Here is a 21250-nt window from a genome sequence, read left to right on the forward strand (position 1 = left end):
CAAGGACCTCACAATCGACACACTGCTCCATCCCTTCTCCACATTGAGATCTACTTTCAGTGAGCTTCACCTCAGTGTGTAGATGCTAGTGCGCATGCGCAATTGGCTCCAGCCTGTCGTCAGCATGGGTTTCAACGTGAGGTTTAAGCACCGCCGTGCAGCCTCGCCGCCACCACCGCCGGTGGTGCTCCAGTTGGGCCCCATGGCCGATAACCCCCTGGTTGGACTCGTCATTGAGCGTTGGTGCTATGGGTGCTGCCGATTGGGCTCTCTTATTCCGCCACATCATGGCTATCCCCTGCTCTGGGTCACCGACTAGTGGGTCCAGAGGTGTCGGAGGATGAACTCCTGTCGCAGGGATCCCGAGAGACCCCTTTTTAAAGATTCGGCCGGGGGGATGATCCTAAACGAGCTTGTCTGGGAAATAGATGGGAGCAAAAATAAATGCAGTGGCTGGTGGTAGGAGATAATCGTCCTAGTGCAAGAAAGATGGGTGCACCGGGGTTTAGACAGGTTCGGGCCGCACGGAGGCGTAACACCCTACTCCTGTGTGAGTGCTATACCTTTCCTTGAAGGGAATTCTTCAAGGATGTATCTGGTTACAGGGGTGAGCTGTCTACAGAGAGCTTGAGACTCTCGTGTTCTAGCTTGGCTCAAGCTTGTTTGTGATGTTCTTCGTCTTTTGATCTGAGTTTCGAGGTCTTTTTTGAGGGCTTCCGGATCTGAGGCGGAATTCTTCAAGGATGAGTCGTGAGTCGTGTGTAGTGTGTCGTGAGCTGTGAGCTGTGAGCGTCAGCTGTGAGCGTTAGCTGTGTGTTCTCCATCCTTTCCTTTTATAGGCGCGCCGACCTCGACTTATCCTGAATGGGAAAGAGGGGGCGCACGTGCCAAGGTGCCACGGAGAAAGGCATCATCATTCCGTCTTGGCGAAGTGACAGGGGCGGTGGAAAATTACGGCGTGCATCCGACCACCCGCCACTGTGGAGGTCCTTCGGCGCCATTAAGAGGGCCCACCGGGCAGCCGCAGAGGTGCCCGGTGCGCCCACCCTGTCTTGTCCTTCTGCCGGGGCAAGGTGGCAGGCGGAGCGCTTCGATTCTGGCAACGTTATCCTGAGGCACCCGGGTGAAACGGGACGGGACCCGTGCATTTAATGGACCCACGCCCCCCTGCCAGAGCATGGCAGGGTCTGACATTAGGGCGTGGGCAGCTGAGAATGTCAGGATGTCAGTATGTCAGGCCGCGCGTGCCTATTAAATGCGGCATTCGTGTCTTTGACTGGCTGACACCCCGGCGAGGGGACCCTTTGGGTCGTCGAACGATCTTGCGTGAACCTTCGGGGAACCGAGTCCTTGGGGGCTGCCACGTGCAGCCCCGAGCACCCTCTCCGGAGCACTCCGGTGAGACCTTCGGGGAACCGAGTCCTCGGGGGCTGCCACGTGCAACCCCGAGCACTCTCTCCCGAGCACTGGGGGAAACCTTCAGGGAACCGAGTCCTCGGGGGCTGCCACGTGCAGCCCTGAGCACTCTCTCCCGAGCACTGGGGGAAACCTTCGGGGAACTGAGTCCTCGGGGGCTGCCATGTGCAGCCCCGAGCACTCTCTCCCGAGCACTGGGGGGAAATCTTCGGGGAACCGAGTCCTCGGGGGCTGCCATGTGCAGCCCCGAGCACTCTCTCCCGAGCACTTCCTTCCCGGTACTTGGACTCCGCGGATCATCGGGGAACTGGGGTGCTCGGGAACCAGTGGCAGCGGCCCCGAGCACCTTCTCCCGGGACTTAGTCTCTTCTTATCTCGCAGGGCGGACCTCGCGGGATGGTGACGCGTGACGGATGGCCGGCCCGGTCTCGGGACTCAGGGACCCCTGGTTCCTAATACACTGACAAGAGGTGACGTGGCAATCAAGCTTTTAAGGGCATTTTAGACTTTTGACATGCACAAACAACAATTCAACCCACATAGAATTCAGGTTGTCAAACAATCATTAGCTTTTCACATTCCAGTTTTTTACAATCAAGAATCCAAAAGTTGCTTTTTAGAATCTACTGTTGAAACAAACAAACCCTTACACATGTCCGGGGACGAGCCGTTCGGGACACAAAGGCAACAACACACGGTACGATTGGTCCGCCTTACTTCGATGAGATGCGCCTTACAGTTGCCGACGCATGGGGCCTTCATCTTCGGGAGAAACTCTATAGTATAAGGATGAATATATTGTGAAGTGTAGGATATGCAGTATTGAGTATCGCGAACTGTTTATATAGAGTATGTATGCTTTAGATCTCAAACAATCCTAAATTATATCAATCGAAGATATTATAATTAGTCAATCCTAACTATTTATATCTTGCCATAACAGTTGGGATCTTGCGATTCTAAATTTATGATGTAACTTTTGGATAAGAAATGAAAGGACAAAATTTGCACAACCTAAGCCCGTCGCCATGTAACCATGAGTCCATGACAAACTGAGCATAGCTTCCGCTTAAGTTCAAGTACTAGACTTGTAAGAATACTCTCACTCACACACACATATAAAACTCATGTTAGTATAGAGACGGAAAGTTATACTTTCTTTATAAAATAAGTCCACGAGGAGTAAGATCAATTTTTCAATTGTAATTACAACTTGCTTATTCTTGTTTGCCTATTGGCTCCGGCCTAGCCCGGCTTATTTGTCCTGGTTCACCTCAATTTCACTCAATACCGATTCAAAATGGAACGCGCATGGCTGGGCCGTGGTCACCGCGAAGCCGCCACACGACCACGGCTTATTTTTATATGTTTAAATCAAATATTAGTATTATATATGCGGCCGTTTTGAAAAACAGCCATATATATATTTGCAAATACGTGATGTAAAAAATTAAAAAATCTCTACGACGAGCCCGACTGAACCCGCGTCTGAAACGTGCCGAACCCAACAACCGCGGTGGACCGGGAAAGATCTCCGGAAGACTGCCGCGTCCACGTTTCACTCTCCATTTTCACTCCTCGCACTTCTCCGGCCTCTCGCCTCCTTTGGAACGTAAAAATGGCAGCTTGCTCACCGTCTCTCCCCCTGCCGCCGGCGGCGGCCTCCACAACCCTGGCTGGGAACCTTACCTCCTCCCTGCTATCCATGCAGCCGCCGCGCCCACGTCTCGCCGCGGCTCACCGCCGGGCGGTCGTGGCCGCGGCGGCGTCGCCCCGGCCCCCGCCCCCGCCGTCTCCGGAGTGGGGCGGCGACGAGCAGGAGGTGGAGAGGGCGATGGGAATGGACGGCGGGATCCCCGGAACCTCAGGCGAGTTCCTGCGCCGCGTCTCCTCCCGCGCCTACGGCATGCGGCGCCACCTCATGGAGTCTCTCGACTCCCTCGCCTACGACGGTAACAGTTCCTGGATCATCTTAACCTTGTTCGTCATGGATCATGTTCATATTGCCTTGGTTTTCATAGGTTCATAATTGGGGTTCAACAAATTAGAGTTGTGCGTGCGACGTGTTTGATGAAATGTGTGGTGCAAAGTGTACAAAGATGCGATCTTTGTTTGCACGGAAGGGTTGCGTGCTGCTGTGAACTAGAGATTAGCTCCAAGTATGTGAGGCTTTTGGCTTCACGCCTCTCGTGTTTCTTGATATGTGTAGTTTGAGGTGGGCCAAGATATGCGTTATGTGTAGGCTATAATTAACTGTTGCAACCCCCAGCTATTTGCTCAGGTCTGGCCTAGATCATGTATCTAGCGCTTGTTAACAATTGGACAAGTTGGCTATGGGCCTATAGCTTTACATTAATGGTTTTGCATAAGCTGCTATTCAATTGACCGGAAACTGTATCCAGTGATTAAAAAAACTTTGGTATATCATATTTGATTAGTTGAGTTCTTATGCACACACACCAAAAGGTTTAGCATTTTGTAATTTCATTTTTTTCTTGAACTTGTACTTTTCCTTATCCAGTACATATATGTTATAAGCTATATGTAAATGGTATTGAAGCAAGGCAGTTAGAATTTAGTAACTTTGTGGTGTTTCGCGATGGCGCAGTACTGGAGACAAACCCATGGAGAGAAGATTCCAAGCCAGTCTATGTGCTGGCTAGAAGTGATAATCATCTATGGACAATGAAAACCCGCAGGAACCGCAGGTGAGAATTGGCTGATACTGTTACAGGTAGTTTGTCACACCATTGTGCAGTTTACTGAACATAATGAACACCTGTTGTTGTCCACCATTTCCTGCAGCGAAGTTGAAAGGGAGCTTGGAATGCTCTTCTCAAAGGGAGGGGGTTCTTCAGGAGTTGGGACTAAATCAAAGTACTCTGGCTCCAAGTTTAACATGCTTGTTGAAGATATCAGAGAGGGAGTACTGGTGAGTAGTTGGCTCAAGGACTATATTTTTTAAGGACTTGCTGTCCTTCTATTTCCTCTAGCCTTCTGGTGCATTAAGTTGTTTACTCCATCATCTTCACACCCTTTTGGTCAATGCACAAATTCACCCAAATATAAAAATGCTGCTAGTTTGTTAATCTAACATACAAAGAATCGGTAGAAGGGACTCATTGACCCTTTCAGTTGAATAAGTAGATGATGGCCACATACACCTGAATATGGGTGCCTTCCCGATCAACATATAATTTTGCACCATAGTAACAACATTGAGTTTGCCAGGTACCATCTTACTTCTGTAAAAAAAATGTGCAACTTTTTGTACAACTACTTGCTTTATATTTTCCTGACTCATTTCCATCCTTTCCTGCAGGTGTTTGAGGATGAGGATGATGCTGTAAGATACTGTGACCTTCTGCAGGGTGGCGGTCAAGGCTGCGAGGGAATTGCAGAGATAGAAGCTTCATCAGTAAGATGTTATTTGATGGACCTTCATAAGTATTAGTTCCTGGTTAACAACAAGCATGCAAGTACTGATTTCTGTGCCTGTTTGTAGGTTTTCAACATGTGCCGTAAAATGAAAGCCCTTGCTGTTCTTTTCCGCCGTGGAATGACTCCTCCACTGCCTCAAAGCCTTGAGCGTGACTTAAGGACGAGAAAGCGGTCTTTGGAAGATTAGGAACGTTTGTTTCTATTGTATAGAAATGTTAATTGTATTCGTCTAGTTGTTGGAAGCATAGGCCCTAGGCCTTGTATACCATATAGTACATAGAACTCCCTAGCTAAAATGAAAGAAGACAAGTCTGACAGTAAACACAGACGATAGCTTGAGACTAGAAATCTCTGTGAAAATGAATATTCTTGTAATTATGTACATTAGGATGCTCCATTTTACAATGAATAAATGTGATTCATTAAGTTATTATCATTATTTGGTGTCATCCCACTGGTGAATAATACACGGGGTTGGCAACCCTGTTGATGACACGACGGCCCCAAAGAATCCGTAAGTCACGGCTGCTGCTACTGTTACCGGTCAGTGAACGCCTCAAAATTCAGGGCGAAGTCCGCCTTTCAGTTAGCTTCTCTCTGCTGTACTTCTTGAAATCTGCTGCCAGCTCTATTAAGTGTTGGTACAGTAATTCACAGTGAATCACTGTAGCGTAGGTACTGTATACAAAATAATGTAGTAAATTTATTGTAGCATGATATTGTAGCATCACTGTAGTAATAAATCTCGGTCGTCCGTTCTTAGTCCAACGGCTCGCAGAAGAGGTAAAGTCACGGATACAGTGCGTGACTCGCTCCGTAAATGCAGAGGATGCCAGTCCGCTCTATATCGAAGTACTGCTTCATCTGCTCTGCAAGCTGCCTCAACACCTGCACATTGTTCACAAACCAAATGCCTGTCAAATCCAGAGAAGAAACACCATGATCTTTTTGCAACAGCTAGTAGATGAGATCAAACTCTGACCGTCTCGCCGACGCCTCTGATGATGCTGTCCGGGGCCAAGGCGAGCACCGGCGGGAGGTTGAAGCCGACGGTCATCTCGACGTGGCCCCTGAGGCTCCTCCTGCCCTCCCGCTGCGGGTACAGCGTGCCCCGGACGGTCAGGGCGAGGTGCGACGGCATGTCGTTGCTGTCCAGGCCTTTGAGCTTGTAGTCTGTCTGCGTGCAGCACAGCACATTTCAGACGTCTGATTGAACCATGGAGATGAAGGAGGCTGGTGGCTTGGACGGGGACGTTGGGCGGGTACTCCCGCCGGATTTGCTGACGAAGCGCATGACGATCACCGGCGACGCCGACAGGAAGATGAACTGGATGGGCAAAAGCTGAACGCTCCATTCTTCCTGTATGATCGATCCAAGCAGTGGCACTTTGTTAGCATCACGTGTATCGTTCACTTGAGTAGTCAGTTCAGAGTTCATATAAGAAACTGGAGAAGGAATGGCAAGGTAACTCACATCATTAAGCTTTCTTCTTTTGCGCTGATCTGGAAACACAGCTCCAACAATCCTGAGACTGTTCTGGAGGTACTCATCGATGGACGCCTGCAGAAAGAACCTCCAGGGGATCAGATCATCTGAACAAGTGCACAGTAAAATCCCAATTCTCAGGGGTTGCACTGCATACATGCGCAAACCTACCCCTGATATTTCGCTCATAGGGATGTCAGTGCTAAACTTGTAGGAGAAGGTGAAGAGGTCTCTGGGATTGATCTTCTCCCTCGATCTGCCACCATACGAAGGCGTCTTCAGAGCGCATGTGGTGAGTGATCACGGCGACGAAACATTCGGAACAAAGTCCTTCCTCGATCTTGGTCTTGATATCTCTGCCCCTGGTCTGAGTGGTATGCCCCCTCCTGATCCAGCACCCCCGTACACTGTAAAATTACTCACACAGTCATATATGCAGTTATGCAAGTACTACTGACCTAGCAAATTGAAGCAGCATAGGAATGTTGCCATGAAAGAAAGAGAGTTAGGCACCTGGATAGACTGCAAGATGGTATGAAGGGAGGCTCAGCATTCTCCTGATCTCCTCTCCTCTCCTCTTCCCTGAAATGGTGATCTTTCTCCCTTCAGTCTTCTTCTGAGCTGCAGCTACGGGTTTCCCTGATCGATTCCAGCTGGGCCAATAAGTAACTCCACAAAGCGTGCAGGGTTGAGCATTCTTGCAAGTAAAGGCAATAGAGTCCATCTCCGTAGTAGGTCATACAGGCTGTCTCTTCTTCCAAGTTCCAAGTCTTGTGAGGAGTTTCTGGACTTGTTCATGGCTGTTGGTTTTTTTCTCTAACGATGTTTGCCGGACTTTAATATCGCTGCAGACATGGAAAAAGGATGAAGAAAAATTAACACAACTGCATGATGGATACGCATAACTGGAGATATTAGGATCTTTTGTTGCGTGAAGTAGTTCACTTTTGACCTCTTTTTTGGAAGGAGATGATGCTGTACAAAGGGTAGGTAGCCAAAGCTTCAAAGGTTAAATTAAACTAAACTAAGGTTAATACCAGCTGGGAGATTTGAGCTTTAATAGAAGTTCATAATTTTGAGATATTTCACGAGTCTTGTGCGTCACGTATGCTCCAACCTGACAACCTCTAAGGACACAAGTATGCACGCCTGTGCAAGCTTGCCGAAAACGCTTGTGCTGATCCCTTCCTTGCTTTTCTTCTTCTTCCAGAAATGTGGTGGCAGCATTCAAAACTTACTAGGACTATCAAACTTTACACATGCAACTACATATGCATGGTCTCAATCGCCTTCAAATTACCTTAAAACTTACTAGGACTATCAAACTTTACACATGCAACTACATATGCATGGTCTCAATCGCCTTCAAATTAACTTAAAATTAGTTGGTCAACTGTCATACTTCAAAGGAAGATCCTAATGGAAATTTCCACAGCTTCCAGAGCCCAGGGTGCGAGAATATTGAGGATTTTTTTTATCAATTTGATAAAATTAGACGTCTATTTCAAAAAACTAGCAACCACACACGTGGAATCAATTATATTATGACTGACCAAAATTTCTACGGGAAAAGAATAATTGAAAAACAAAAAAACTGAGAATGCATCTCTAATGCCTCTCAACTTGAGACAATGAAAACATAATATCTTTACACTGGGAAAATAAATGACACAATAAGAAAAAGGAAAGGACATGGAATAATAGTATATTGATACTTTTTAATGCTGACAATGTTTATCAATTACAAGTTTCCAAATAATTGAAGGGGAGGAGACGAGGATCAACCTTAATTTTGTTTAATTGTATAAGATGTATAATGAAAATCACTCAGATCTATCGTAACCTATTTATTTTATAGAAGTATAGATAACGAAACCGTTTTAAAATAAAAATTCGAATATTGAGGCCTGAGTAAGACTAGTAATCAACTAAATAACTCAGATATGGGCCTAGGCCAACCTATGGTGCAGCCCAGTAGCGGCGAGCCTCGCGAAGCGTCGCAAGACGGCCCAAACGCTGCAGAGCATCGCCGTCTTCCTCACGCCGCCATCTTTTCTCACTTGCCCCGGTGCCGGCTCAGAACCTGCGTCATCCAGGTTCGACGAGAGGACCAGGGAGGCAGGGAATCGCTGATCAGATGTGGCGTGCGGGACCTTTCTCAACGGCGGGGCTGGGAGGTTTCGTCGGATTAGATGTGGAAGGCGTGGCGGTTCCCCCGCGCGGTCCGTCTCCGGCACCTGAGGTGAATGCGATACAGACCTTTCTGCTCAAGAACTGCAGAGATCTTCCTTTCGGTCTAATTTTTTCGATCAATTCCAGCTCGGACGTCAGGCGAGAAGGCAAGGTTGGATGCCGAGGTTACGCTAGCAATGCCCCGGAGCTGCACTCCAGTTTGGGGAACTTGTTGAAAGGTGGAAGCCGCCACGTCGGGGAGAAGCGCAATTTAATCTTTGCAGGCACTCTAGATGAAGCTGGGTTTGATTTGGAGCAGGAAACTGGAGAAAAGTGCAAAGCCGATGCCCATTCCGCGGTGAAATTGTGTGCCGGTATTGGGAGATTGGTTATAACCAAGTGCTCTCACATATTTGAGAGTAGACAGGACAACTTTGAAGGGAGGTGCAGCTTGCAAGATGTTCTTAAACCTGGTTTGTGGCTCTCGCCGGAGACCCTCCGTCGGTTCTGGCGTGTTTCTGAGCTGAAACCTGAGCAGTTTCTTGACATTCTGATTGGCTTTGGACCTGGTGTGGCAGAAGTGAGAAAGGCAAGATTTTTATGGAATTTGTACAGGTGGGCGTCGTGGCAGAGTAAGGAGTTCCGACATCTGTCAAGGTCGAATGAGACCATGGTGTCAATACTCGCAGATGCACATATGCTCAATCAAGCTGAATCATTACTTCTCTCATTGGATGATAATATGGCGCCGGCTGTTGCAAGTGAACTGTTCAGTCGGATTATTTGTGTGTATTCAGAAGCTGGCAACCTCGAGAAATCAATTGCACTTTACGATTGTGCAAGATATAAGCATTTCATTCCTTCAGTTTCATGCTATCAAGTACTTCTTCATTTTCTGATCAGAAAGAGAAAAGATGAATTAGTTTTAAGAGTATTTTTGGACATGCTTGAAGTTGGATTGGGTTCTTGCACCAAAGGAGATGTTCTTGATTTTGTTGTCATGGCTTTAATCAAGAAAGACAGATTTTTGCAAGCTCTTGGTATAATTCGGCAGTTAAAGAGTTTGGATCTTAAATTAAGCAAGGGATCCTTGTCAACTATAGTAGAAGAATTTAACAGGAAGAAGGACATCGGGGATATGATGAATTTCCTGGAAGAGTGGAGGTGTTTGCCTGAGTTGCGTCTTTGCAACAGAATTCTTACGTCTTCGTGCACAAATCTTGGTACTGATGACGCATGGTTGGTCTTCCAAAGATTGGAAGCCTTAGGGTTTGCTCCAGATGCCAGTACCTTTGGAATTTTCATATGTCATAGCTGTAGAGAAATGAAGCTGAAAGCTGCATTTGTATATTTATCTGAGTGCTTTTCTAGACATATTAAACCTAAAGTGTCTGCTTATAATGCTATTTTAGGCGGTGTTTTCAGGGAGGGGCTGTACAGGCATGCAAAATATGTCTTTGAAGACATGGTTGAAAGAAAAGTAACACCGGATCTTTCAACATATAAGATAATTTTGGCAGGATATTGCAGATATAGACAGCTTGATGATATTGAACAAGTCTTAAGGGATATGAAAAACAATGGTGTAAATGAACTTCCCTCTGGAAATTGTGTGCTCTTGAAGGCCTTATCATTCTTGGGGCTAGATCACTTAGGAGTGAAAGTCAAGCGAGATAATGCCACTGGTTTTCCGAAAGCTGAGTTTTTTGATTCAGTAGGCAACGGATTGTATTTGGACACTGATTCCCAAAGGTTTGAGATTTCATTGGCACAAATTTTTGATAACGCACTTCACCCAGACATTAACTCAGAGCTAGTCAATGCATTGCAGCGAGGCAACGTTGCAAGTGCTCTTCTGGTGAAAGATGAAGCTTTTCAATGGGGACATAACATTTCACCAGCCAGCTGCGCAGAGCTAATAAAGGCCTTATGTGTGAGCCCAGCATACGTAATGGATGTCATTGACCTTATGGAGGAGATGCCAGATACCTTTGACCAACTTGATGCTCAAACTCTAAATTTAGTTGTCCAAACATTGAGTAGTAATGGGATGCCTGATCATGCTAGACTGGCTTTGGACAGATTGTTCAGAGGAGGCTTGTCAGTCAGTCAAAATACATATACCTGTTTGATGACAGGCTTCTGCGAAGAAAGGAACATAGCAGGGTTTTGGGAATGCTGGAATCTTGCAACAAACTGTAGATGGTCACCTAATAGCAAGGATGTGATGGCCCTCAGCAGTTGCTTGTGCAAATGGGGAGTAATTGAGGAAGCACTGAAGCTTATCAACCTGTTGCTTGACTGCTATCCTGATTTGTTTTTAAGTGCATATTGTGCACTTCTCGAAGAGTTATGCAGGACAGGTTACACTAGTGTTGGATGTGCAATGCTGGAGGCCCTCGTAGAAAAGGGTGTGGTTGTGGATCGCTCGCTAATTTTTAATGTGATGCAGGGCTTCCTAAAGGAGCAGAAGACTGCCGAATCAATTGGAATGTATGACATGTGGCTTAACAAAAGCAAAGTATTAAATGCATATACTTACCAATTTGTGTTATCTTCATTACCATGGCTTGATACAGAACGAGCCATGGGCTTGGTAGAATCTATGATGACCATGCAATTTACTGAGGTCTCAGCTTGCTGTTGCGTTGTGAAGGAATTAGTGCAAACAGGAAATATGAAGCAGGCAACGTCGGTCTTGAAAGAACCAACTTCTGGGAAGTTCAGTGGCACCTTGCTAAATTCCTTTCTTGAAGCATATGGTTGTCTAAACAATTGGAGAAAGTTAGATGCAGTTCTGTGCATGATGCTAAAGATGCATGCAAACATTTCTATTTCAGGCTATCGCTTTCTCATCAGTAGAATGTGTGAGCAAAGTCGGTTTTCTAGTGCTTCAAGCCTTAAAGTGCTGTTCCAACATAGTGACAAGTCAAGAGAACTGATTTCATATAACATTCTAATATTTTACCTTTTTCAGAGAAGAAACACCCCACAGGTTCATGAATTATTGAAGGACATGGAACATAATGGTATTTCTCCAGACAAAACCACCTACGACTTCCTTATCTATGGATTTCACAAGTCTGGAGATACCGATGGTTCAGTTAATATGCTTGATGCTTGTATTGCTAAGGGATTGAAACCAAGCAACCGCAGTCTCAGAACAGTGTTGAGTCATTACTGCAGGCTAGGAAACCTTGAGAAATCGCTAGCATTACTTCGCTTGATTGAGCACAATGGATGGCAGCATGGTTTAGTCATCAATACCACCCTCGCATCATGTCTTCTTTCATTTGGGAGATATTTTGAAGCAAAATCATGTCTGAACAACCTGGGCAAAAGTGCATTTATTGGATCTGATGTCAATTTTGATGCATTCATCAAGAAATTCTGCATAGTAGGTGACTTGCAAATGTCTGTTAGTCTGCTAAATACAATGTTGAAGAAAGGCAAACTTCCGAGTGAACTTAGTTACAGTTCTGTTATTTACAGGCTGTGTATACTGAAAGAATTTGATCAGGCGCTTGATTTTCTTGCTGAAATGCAGTTCGCAGGCCTAAAACCAAGTGAGATATCATGTGATGTGCTCGTACGCGGCCTTTGTGCCGCGGGAAGAACCTGTGATGCTAGGAAGATTTTGGAATTGTTAACCACCTTGGGTTCTGCACCATCTTATGGCATGTATAGAGTTGTTTTTGATAACTATTGTCGAAGTAGCAGTCTACAGAAGGCCGCGACACTTTTGCATGACATGCAACAAGCAGGGCAAGTACCCAACTTTGATATGCATTGGTCTGTCATAAGCAATTTCAGCCGTACTGACAAGAAAACCGAAGGACATGGAGAACCCATTTTGCCAAACCTTTTTTTCTTTGAGAGAAGCCCCCGTGAAGGACAATAAGGTGAGAGACTTTTTCGATCGATACAAAGTTATAACCAACAGTTATATGTGCTTTTCAGAAGTGGTGAACTGATTACTGTTGTCAAGCTGAATTCTAGTGGAACTTACAGAACTCAATCAAACCAAGCTAATGCAACAATGCAAATCAAATGTTTTACTCGGGGATGAAGGGTTCATAGGATAGTGAAACTACACAAGAGGAATTATGCATCTTTGATTTCAAGAAGAAAAGAGGGAACTTGAACCATGACATCAACCACCAGTCCAACACAACCTTGTTCTCTACAACTTGGCTCAATGGCTGTGCCCGTGCTAAAAGGATCATGAGAAGGTAATACCAACCTCTCTCGTAAAAATGGAAACAGTAATCCTGAAAAGTTGATTTATTCTCATTACTCGCGTGCGCAAATTTTCCGTGTTGATTGTGACAACGCTGATATTATCACTCCAGCCAAGGCAACTCACTCCTGCTGCTTTTCGGCTCCTCCCAAGAAAAATATGCATACTGTGAGCTGAGGTTTCTTTCTTTGTGGTATTGTGAGGAGCAGGTTAGCAGCTTGTGAATGTGAGACATGGGAGCACTACTGGTGAAAGTCCTATTATGCTACTGCTAAAAACAACCAGCTCCTTAATATCATTGCATAATAACTCTTCAACAACCATGCCACCACTACATCACAGTTTTGATTTGTGAGGTACTATTTCTCCTTCATAGCAAACTATTGATGTGTAATCTGATGGTATAAAAGGCAAGTATTAGACATTTTTGAAAAATTCTTCTTGTATCAGTACCAGTACTGCTTTTCTGGATTTACACCACCATTACAAGATTATGCCCTGTTTCGTTGAAGCCTGCATTGCATTTGGTATACGGTGTGTGCTCCATTTATAGTTAATTATCTGTGTTGTGGCTTGTGGGTTGCATTTTATTCTAGCTCTAATGTCCTGGAAGGCTTTCCAATTCCATGTTTTGATGAGCAAGATGAGGTATATAGTATATAGAGCTGTAACTTAATGATGGAGTTCTATGCTTGCTGGCTCTCTAAGGTCTAGGCAAGCAGCTGTTGCGATGTATCTATTTAGTTGCAGCAATAGATGAGACTACCTTGCTGGTTAGCCAATACTTGTAAGTAGTATCATTGGGAGTTGGTATGTGCTGTGGGCATGTCTACCAACTTATGGGGTGTTTGGATGAGAGGAATTGCTTTGGAAATAGGATTTAGTTCAAAATTTGAACTGAAGCATAAGGATTTGAATCCAAAATGCTCCCTATCCAAACTGGTCCTGACTCCTAACAATAGTATATATGTGACCTGCAAAACTGCTTATCTTGGTGTGGACATGTAACTTCTATGGTAACTGATGCATTATTTCATATTCCTTGATATTTTAGTGCTCCTTCCCTTTTCCCAAAGTCAGATGTGATTAATTAGGGCATTTAAAAGTTAAAAATTGCTCATGTGGAAAATAAACTGAAGGAAAATATTCATTGCACACCTATCATTTCCTATAATACAAGGAAATGAAATACAAGAAGCTTGAAAGGCTTTAATGCTACAAAACTAGATACCCATTTCATGTTGAGTAGCTCTGATTATTTTTTTTAAAAGCATAGTGCCGTTGAGTGCAAATTCCACATTGGGCCCTAATTTTCAAAACATAGGGCCCTCAACAAACACTTGGCATGCATACAAACTACCAAACCGTGCATTCTGCAGCATAATACTGATTCTATTCATTGCTGGGTGCAATAAGGCCGACATCTCCATCCGTGTCCTGTGAAGCATCAATTCCATTTGGGATATCAGTAGGTGAGGCAGAGCTCTTGAGTTCAGATTCTTCCTAGCCCTTTTCTGCTGCAAGATTCTTTGTCTGAACCCCGTGCCTTTTCAAAGCAGCTTTGAACTTATGAATCTGAAATAGGAAAAAAATATAATTTAAAAGAGCTTAATAGGATGTGTTCACAAATGAGGTTAGATCATCCAATACTTACAGTTGAAATTGTGCAGCTGAAGCTACAGATACGACCTTCTACACCTCTATAAAAGCAGAACATTGGCAAGACATGGACATTGAGCTTGTGACAGATCTCTGTATGTTCATCGTAGTTGACCATAAGAAATTGCAATCCTGGATGCATCTCAGCAAATTGATGTACCTTTGTGGACATATATAAATTTATGTACAGCATTTAGATTTTTCTCCTATTGATAATGTGTTAGGAAAATAGTTGAATCCACATGCTTGTCTTATTTTACCTTTGTAAGGCCTTACAAGCTCCAAAACTAGGGGAAACTAAATGCACCACGGTGAGCTTTTATCTCCAGCCATCAGAAGCTGTTCGTCCAAATCTTGTTGTGATTTGATGCTTTTCACGTTGGCCTTCATGCCCTTCTCCCACCACTTATTCTTCATATGGAGGCGAATAGCCTAACACCATGACTAAATATCACTGCATCTCTTTTGTGCTTCAGCGTGCATTTCAATGAATGTTTAGATTGTGTCTTTGTTTGAATAAAACTGATAGATTTATTCATTTTGATACAAATTTTGCAGTATGCTTGGATGAAGAAGGCATCTTAACCTTAGTTTTCTGAAATTTGAACTTTATTACATAATATTTCTGATCAAGCAACCAAATCTCTTCAAAATAACGTGGAAAGCATATTCTTTTTTGCCCTTATTCTACCAGGATAATCTTTATGGAAATTTGTGCCTTTTGTAATTCAATATCCCCAAGAATTTAAGTCAGCATTTTTCTTTCATTTTTTGTGTAAAAGAACAGCGCAAGATCAGATAATAATTAATGCTGTGCTAAGGAAAGTACATTGTTGGAATTTTTCGGTACAGCTCTGATGATCTGCCAACCAGTTGAAGCAACCTTTTCTCTGGGCAAGAATTGCTTCCCCTTGATCACATTGTGGTTCCAAGCCAATAGCTTGAAGCAGCCATGAGATCTGTTGCTCGTATCCACGATGAGATGAAGCACCAACAACCCAATGGTTCTTCAAAGCTGAAGCCATCGACATCATTCAACTGACAAAGAGAAAGGGATGTGTAACAAGTCAGCTCCCTCATGAAAATGCTACAGAAAAATGGTGCATTTAAAAGCACAACATGCTTCAAACTAACTCGACGAGCTTTACAAGAGCTGGAGATCTTGTGATGATCAAATGGGGGTGGTCCATGCTAAGGTATTTATAGCCGAAGAAAATTTTGTTTTGAAACCAAAGTATACCTCAGCCTACCTACAAAATCCCTTTTTTAACTTTTCAATTTATTGTTTATCACCTTCAAAAGTGGTTTTGTTGCTTATCCAAATGCACATAGGGACAGTCAGAATTGTTATTTCTTGGGGTCATCTTTGGACCAGTTAGGTGCTTTGTTTCTCCAGTTACCTATCTCCAAGCTTTAACATAGGTGTTTCTTACACTCTATGCCAACTTTTATCTGAGGGGGCATGTGTTATGCCGCGGAATGGAGGAAGCTGATGTGTGTTCGGATAAGAAGATGACCTTTTGTGAGCAAGGTTCATCTTTTTGGTGTCAATCTTCATGCATTGTGGATATATGAATCATGTGCAAACGTTATGTCTAGATGTAAATCTACTTTGCTGGAATGCATGACCGAACCTTTTTGATGAAACCATGGAAGGCCGGTGTGTCCGATATTGCAGAGAGGTTGTGTGATCAACTTGTTTTACGTGGATTAGTTGTATCTCTTCCTCGCCACATCAGCAGAAAGTGAAGGTCAGCCTTTGGTTGTGTATATCCTATTCATTTAAATTTCCCATCTGATGCGCATGGCCTGGTTTGCATTATCATGCTCGGCTCACATGTCAATCTGATACTAATTTAGCCTGACTTGCAAGTTGCAACCTCTGGATTCTAAAATTTTGCTTGTGAATACATCCTGCATATAATTTTGGAACAAAATAGGCAAGTTCATGTGGGCTTCTATGATAATAAACTTGATTACGCTCCTATGAAGCTAATAATACTACGCGTATATAAATGCAAACACTGGAAATTTTCCAAACAAGGGGACTTCACGCTAAAGTCAGGGCAAAAGGACTAATACCCGCTTGAAAGAAATCAAGAAATTAGAAAACCAAGGGATCTATTATGGAAACTTACTCTTGTATGTTTAGTTGCACTCACCAGCATACTTATTTCCCCCGTTTATGGAATTCTAGGGTTGTTTCCAACCTTCTTTGAGACTGATAGGGTTGCGAATTAGTAGTCACACCCCTTGAAGTGTAGCGCTGCAAATCGAGCAAAAGGCAACTAAGCATAAATGCCTCATTTTTTAAAAAAGAACGGAAGATGTACAAGCAATTATATTCAGGTAGATATTCCACTAATCAGGTTTTAGCTTCAGAACAAATGGTAATAATTGCACTGAGTAAAATTCCTTCCTTTTTTTGGTCAAAATAATTACTTACATATTTACACCGTATGCTTGTACGTTCGTTGCGTTGCTCGAGGTGTGACTTTTGCCACTCCCTAAAGATTGTCCAAAACTCCAAAATGAAAACGCATAATCATGTGCAAACTGATGTTTCCAATGTTTCACTGCAGTGTCACAAGGTCAATGATCATGCTGCACTTTCCATCTCCTCTCTCCCATGCTCAAGTTCAGGAAAAGATTGCGGCTATCCAGAAAATACTAGAGGTCTTCGAATACCACCATTCCATTTGAGCTAGTTCCTTGTGCTCCTGTTTATATGCTTGACTTGAATGCTAATCAGTAACCTGCATCATAACAAATACAGTGCAATGTACTGGTTTGTTGGTAGGATGTACAACGATAGGGATTATTGGTTTCACGTTGGTGGCTACATAGGCTAAAGTGAGGATTCCACTATAATCAATTCCAACAATGTTTTGCTTACATGAAAAGTCATGAATAAGTTTTTCTTTTATTTTTCGTATTATCTAACTATCATGGATTCAGTCATAATATTAAATATTGAATAACAAGGACGAATGAATGCAGTATGATCTGACTTACAAGCCTTTTAGCTGTGTATCTGCGGAAAATCTTAGCAGTATGTCTGACGATTAGAGTCAACTATAGCGTGTAGCATTTAACCTTTTGATCTTCATCCGCAGAAACACCAGTCCAATTGTTCAATTTCTTGATTCAGCACAGAAGCTCGATAGTTGACAAAAAAAATCCTTTAAACCTAGAACGTGATTAGAACTGTCTAGAATATTGCATTAGGTTTTTTGTACTGCCATCTACAGCAGCTCGGCCTGCCTCTTTGTTGACACCACTGTCGTCCATCAACTTTCTCATCTTCTCGGACCCCAGCCATTCTCCAACTGAAGCGTAGATGTTTGAGAGGAGCACATAATCCCCACTTGCATCACTCCTTGCCTTAAGCAGTTCCCTATTTGCATGTTCAGCCAGTTCAATCTCACCATGGATCCTACAAGCCCCAAGCAACGTCCTCCATATGACAGAATTAGGCTCTACCTTCATCGTATCGATAAACTCGAACGCTTCTTTCAGCAGTCCTGCACGACTCAGCATGTCAACCATGCAACCGTAGTGCTTGACATTGGGTTCAATCCTGTACAGTTGTTGCATCAAGTTGAAGTACTCATGCCCCTTGTCAACCATCCCACCATGGCTGCAGGCAACAAGAACAGCAACAAAGGTGATCTCGTCTGGCCTGACATTCCCCTTCAGCATCTTCTCGAACACATCTATGGACTCTATCACATGTCCATGCAATGCCAATCCTCCTATGATCGAGTTCCAAGTTGAGACATCCTTATCTCGCATTGACCAGAACACCTCAAGTGCACTCCTCATGCTCCCACACTTCGCATACATGTCAATCAGCGCATTTCCAAGAACAGTGGTAAGCCCGGTTCTTGAAAACCTCTCTGACAGAAAGCTATGCAGCCTCCGGCCAACATCCAGATCACCGGAGTCGGCACAGGCTGACAACAAGCTGAGCATTGTGACAACATCTGGCTTTTCTCCCATGCACTGCATCTGCTCAAAGAGCTCCATTGCATGCTTGTGCAAGCTGCATCTCACGTAACCAGAAATCATGGCGTTCCACGACACGACATCACAAGCAGGAGCCCGGTCGAACAGCTCTCTCGCCAGGGCCATCTCTCCCCGCTTGGCATACGCCGTGATCATCACGTTCCAAGACACGAGGTCCTTCACAGGGCTCTCGTCGAACAGCTCCCGGGCGGCACCAATGTCCCCTCGCCTTGCACACCCTGAGATCATCGCCGACCACGCCACGGCGTCCCCGCGCGCTGTGCGGTCGAACAGAGCAGCAGCGAAACCCAAATCCCCACAACTCGCGTGCATGCCGATGAGCGCGTTCCTGACAAAAGCGTCGGACTCGCACCCAGACTTGACGACGTGCGCGTGCACCTGCGCCCCGGTGGCGCCCGCGCCCATGGCGGCGCACGCGCGGAGCACGAACGGGAAGGTGAGCTTGTCCGGCCTCACGCCGCATCCACAGTCGCCGCGGTGCCGAGCCATGCGCGCGTAGATGGAAACGGCGTCCCGGGGCGCGTCACTGTGTGCGGCGCCGCGGATGAGGGTGTTGTACATGAACCGGTCCGGGTGCGGGATTCGGTCAAACACGAGGCGCGCGTGCGCGATGCCGCCGCGGACGGCGACAGCAGAGGCGAAGAGGAGCTCCCGGAGCACCGAGGGGTCGGAGAGGAAGCCCCTGAGGACCATGATAGCATGGACCTGCTTGATTTGGCGGAGGCTGCAGCACCGCCGCCACAGCAGCGGCTGCCGGCGCTGGGTGCCCGACTTCCGCAGCATCTCTGTCGCAAGCGCGGTTTGGCGACCTAATTAGGCTAGGCGAGCGTGGTTTGGCTCGGCTCTACCTTTTAAACAAACACTTTTAAACAAACAAGGCCTGTTTGGTACCGATTCTCCATCGGCGTGTGATGAAAAAAAAGAGATTCTACTATTTATTATTGAATAAGTTATCTGTTTTACGATATGTTATTAATGTGTCAATAAGATATGAGTTCAGGTCCCACATATCATTCTTACAATAGATGGTATATCGTAGAACATGCACTTATTCAGTTGCAAATCATAGATTGTTCCATGAAAAAACGCGGCTAGTGGCTCCCAAACGGCCCGCTTCTAAGCCTACGTCGGACAAACGCACTTTATGTGGACACGCGCTTTGCCTACGACACGGAATCGACCCAAGGCGGACTTCTGACAAACGCAGAGCACAAAAGATGTAAGGAGGCATGAAGTTAGGGTGTATTTACCTGCAATCGGCATCAATATACACTGGATCCCTCGTCCTCTTCCCCGTCCACGACACGTGCTACCTAGTGGTGCTCATCGCCTCACCAACTCCTCCTTCAGCCTCGGCACTTGCACCTCCACCCTATCTCCTGTCCGCCTCTCTTGGCTGTGCCTCGCCCGGACGGCGCTGCCTCGGTCTGTCTCCCTCAGTCGCACATCACCTGGACGACAGTGTTTATGGTGCCCGGTGCGGTGGCTGGCCAGCCGCGGAAAAGGAAAAAGGGGTGCGGCTCGAGTATCTATGGGGTACAAGGGTGCTCGCCGAGCTTCCGGTTGAGGCAGAGGGGGTTTGAGGAGTCCCAGCAACAGTGAGGTGCTTTGATGGAAAGGACGTGACGATGGCAACGATTCTCTGATGATGGATTCCTGCGATTGAGCGAGGGGAAAGGTTTTAGGGGAAAGGCGAAGTAACGTGAACGGTTTCTCGAGGCCAAACTATCTTCTACGACGCCGGTGACGATGAGCGGCGGTGGCCGAACATGGCACACGTTGAGGGGGAGAAGGGGAGTGACACTATGCCAAATTAGGGCTTCAGCTAGCTAGCTTAGGTGCTATAGAAGGTGTAGGCGAACGGAATTAGGGAGAGAGTGTACCCGTGATCGGAATCGTGATGGTGGCCGATGATGGGCCCAAATTGGGTGTTTCCGCCTCGGAGCGTTTCGAGCTTGGAGAGGGGCCAAAATGGACTCATGATGATGCCCTAAGTGTGTTGATGTCCTTGGTTTGACCTACGGAGCACCGAGGAGGGGTTGGTGGCGGACACTAGAGCTTGGGAAGAAGTGCAGCGCAGCATCTCAGAAGGAAGATGGAGCTCAGGCGGCCGCTGGTGGTGCTCGTGCATACAAGTCATTTTACACTAAGCACAGACAATCTCCCTACGGAGAATCAGAGAGCCAAAAGTCCAACTTATCCAGGCAGCAGCTTCTCTAGGCAGAGCTTTTCAGTGCATCCAACTTCTCAAAAAGGCTAAGTAGAATTAAGCTGTCCCAAACACGACTCAAGATGAGCCCTTGTTTTCCTAAGGAGCCAGCTCACTCGATTAGCTCATTAGGCCCAATAATATGAGAATCTCAAACCATGAGTTCAACAATTAAGTGATTTTAATACATTTGGCTAAGCTCAACTTGCCATCCAAACTATAAGCCAAGCATAGTATTCATAAAAATTGTATTAAGTCTTAAAACATCTATATTCTTGTATTTATTGTCTCACCTTGTGTTGGCGCGAAAAGTTGTTATACCAAACACATTGAACACATCGTGTGCAATATCCGGCGAGTAGCACTCAGGATGCCCTGGTTGTGGCGCTGCGTCGTCAGACCTTCGTTGTCACCCACGCTCGGGAGTGACCCCGTTGGAGTGCAGGTGACCGTCAGCTTGTCCTTGGTCATCGAGATCAAAAACAGGAAGCAATATAGATGAGAAAAAGAATGGGACTACGAGAGCTAGGCAAAAGACGAAAGATATTATAAATTATGTTTGATCGATTGGTTGATGTCCTCAATCGGCCATGACCCT

At 45.4% G+C, this 21250-nt stretch overlaps 3 protein-coding genes and 1 pseudogene across 15 annotated transcripts; 2 read left to right on the top strand and 2 right to left on the bottom strand.

The window, feature by feature from the left end:
- The first annotated feature begins 2937 nt into the window (after positions 1-2937).
- On the top strand, positions 2938-5293 carry LOC133911678 (uncharacterized). Its single transcript, XM_062354037.1, has 5 exons — positions 2938-3368; positions 4025-4124; positions 4222-4348; positions 4739-4834; positions 4922-5293. Exons 1-5 carry the CDS (start codon positions 3035-3037, stop codon positions 5042-5044), a joined length of 780 nt encoding a protein of 259 aa, XP_062210021.1. The 5' UTR covers positions 2938-3034; the 3' UTR covers positions 5045-5293.
- A 353-nt stretch (positions 5294-5646) lies between these two features.
- LOC133910442 (uncharacterized) lies at positions 5647-6643 on the bottom strand (annotated as a pseudogene).
- Positions 6644-8395: 1752 nt separating this feature from the next.
- Positions 8396-15409, top strand: LOC133911680 (pentatricopeptide repeat-containing protein At5g15280, mitochondrial). Of its 9 annotated transcripts, none has more exons than XR_009908691.1 (3): positions 8396-8585; positions 8663-13111; positions 15267-15409. XR_009908691.1 is itself a non-coding variant. In XM_062354040.1 (3 exons), the coding sequence occupies exons 1-2, from the start codon at positions 8536-8538 to the stop codon at positions 12414-12416; spliced, it is 3804 nt and encodes a 1267-aa protein (XP_062210024.1). In that variant the 5' UTR covers positions 8396-8535; the 3' UTR covers position 12417; positions 15267-15396. The 9 variants fall into 9 exon arrangements, 2 of the variants coding, with proteins under 2 accessions (XP_062210024.1, XP_062210022.1); XR_009908693.1 differs by having other exon boundaries at positions 8663-12747; positions 15267-15396; XR_009908692.1 differs by having other exon boundaries at positions 15197-15309.
- Positions 13972-19261, bottom strand: LOC133911681 (pentatricopeptide repeat-containing protein At5g15300). Of its 5 annotated transcripts, XM_062354042.1 has the most exons (8): positions 17511-19261; positions 16861-17170; positions 16577-16680; positions 16049-16328; positions 15244-15452; positions 14675-14846; positions 14410-14574; positions 13972-14330 (listed from the first exon to the last, which is right to left on the bottom strand). In XM_062354042.1, exon 1 carries the CDS (start codon positions 19224-19226, stop codon positions 17616-17618), a length of 1611 nt encoding a protein of 536 aa, XP_062210026.1. In that variant the 5' UTR covers positions 19227-19261; the 3' UTR covers positions 13972-14330; positions 14410-14574; positions 14675-14846; positions 15244-15452; positions 16049-16328; positions 16577-16680; positions 16861-17170; positions 17511-17615. The 5 variants fall into 5 exon arrangements, with proteins under 5 accessions (XP_062210026.1, XP_062210025.1, XP_062210029.1 ...); XM_062354041.1 differs by having other exon boundaries at positions 14675-15452; XM_062354045.1 differs by having other exon boundaries at positions 14675-15452; positions 17430-19261.
- Between the last annotated feature and the right edge of the window lie 1989 nt (positions 19262-21250).

Source organism: Phragmites australis, chromosome 3, assembly GCF_958298935.1.
Source record: "Phragmites australis chromosome 3, lpPhrAust1.1, whole genome shotgun sequence".
Lineage (NCBI taxonomy): Eukaryota > Viridiplantae > Streptophyta > Magnoliopsida > Poales > Poaceae > Phragmites > Phragmites australis.

Bases quoted from the DNA above. Each gene is read 5' to 3' on its own strand.
- LOC133911678 (XM_062354037.1), top strand. From the start codon at position 3,035: ATGGCAGCTTGCTCACCGTCTCTCCCCCTGCCGCCGGCGGCGGCCTCC. The intron at 3,369-4,024 runs GTAACAGTTCCT...GCGATGGCGCAG, and splicing joins CGACTCCCTCGCCTACGACG to TACTGGAGACAAACCCATGG. The intron at 4,125-4,221 runs GTGAGAATTGGC...CATTTCCTGCAG, and splicing joins AAAACCCGCAGGAACCGCAG to CGAAGTTGAAAGGGAGCTTG.
- LOC133911680 (XM_062354040.1), top strand. From the start codon at position 8,536: ATGTGGAAGGCGTGGCGGTTCCCCCGCGCGGTCCGTCTCCGGCACCTG. The intron at 8,586-8,662 runs GTGAATGCGATA...GATCAATTCCAG, and splicing joins GTCCGTCTCCGGCACCTGAG to CTCGGACGTCAGGCGAGAAG.
- LOC133911681 (XM_062354044.1), bottom strand. From the start codon at position 19,226: ATGCTGCGGAAGTCGGGCACCCAGCGCCGGCAGCCGCTGCTGTGGCGG.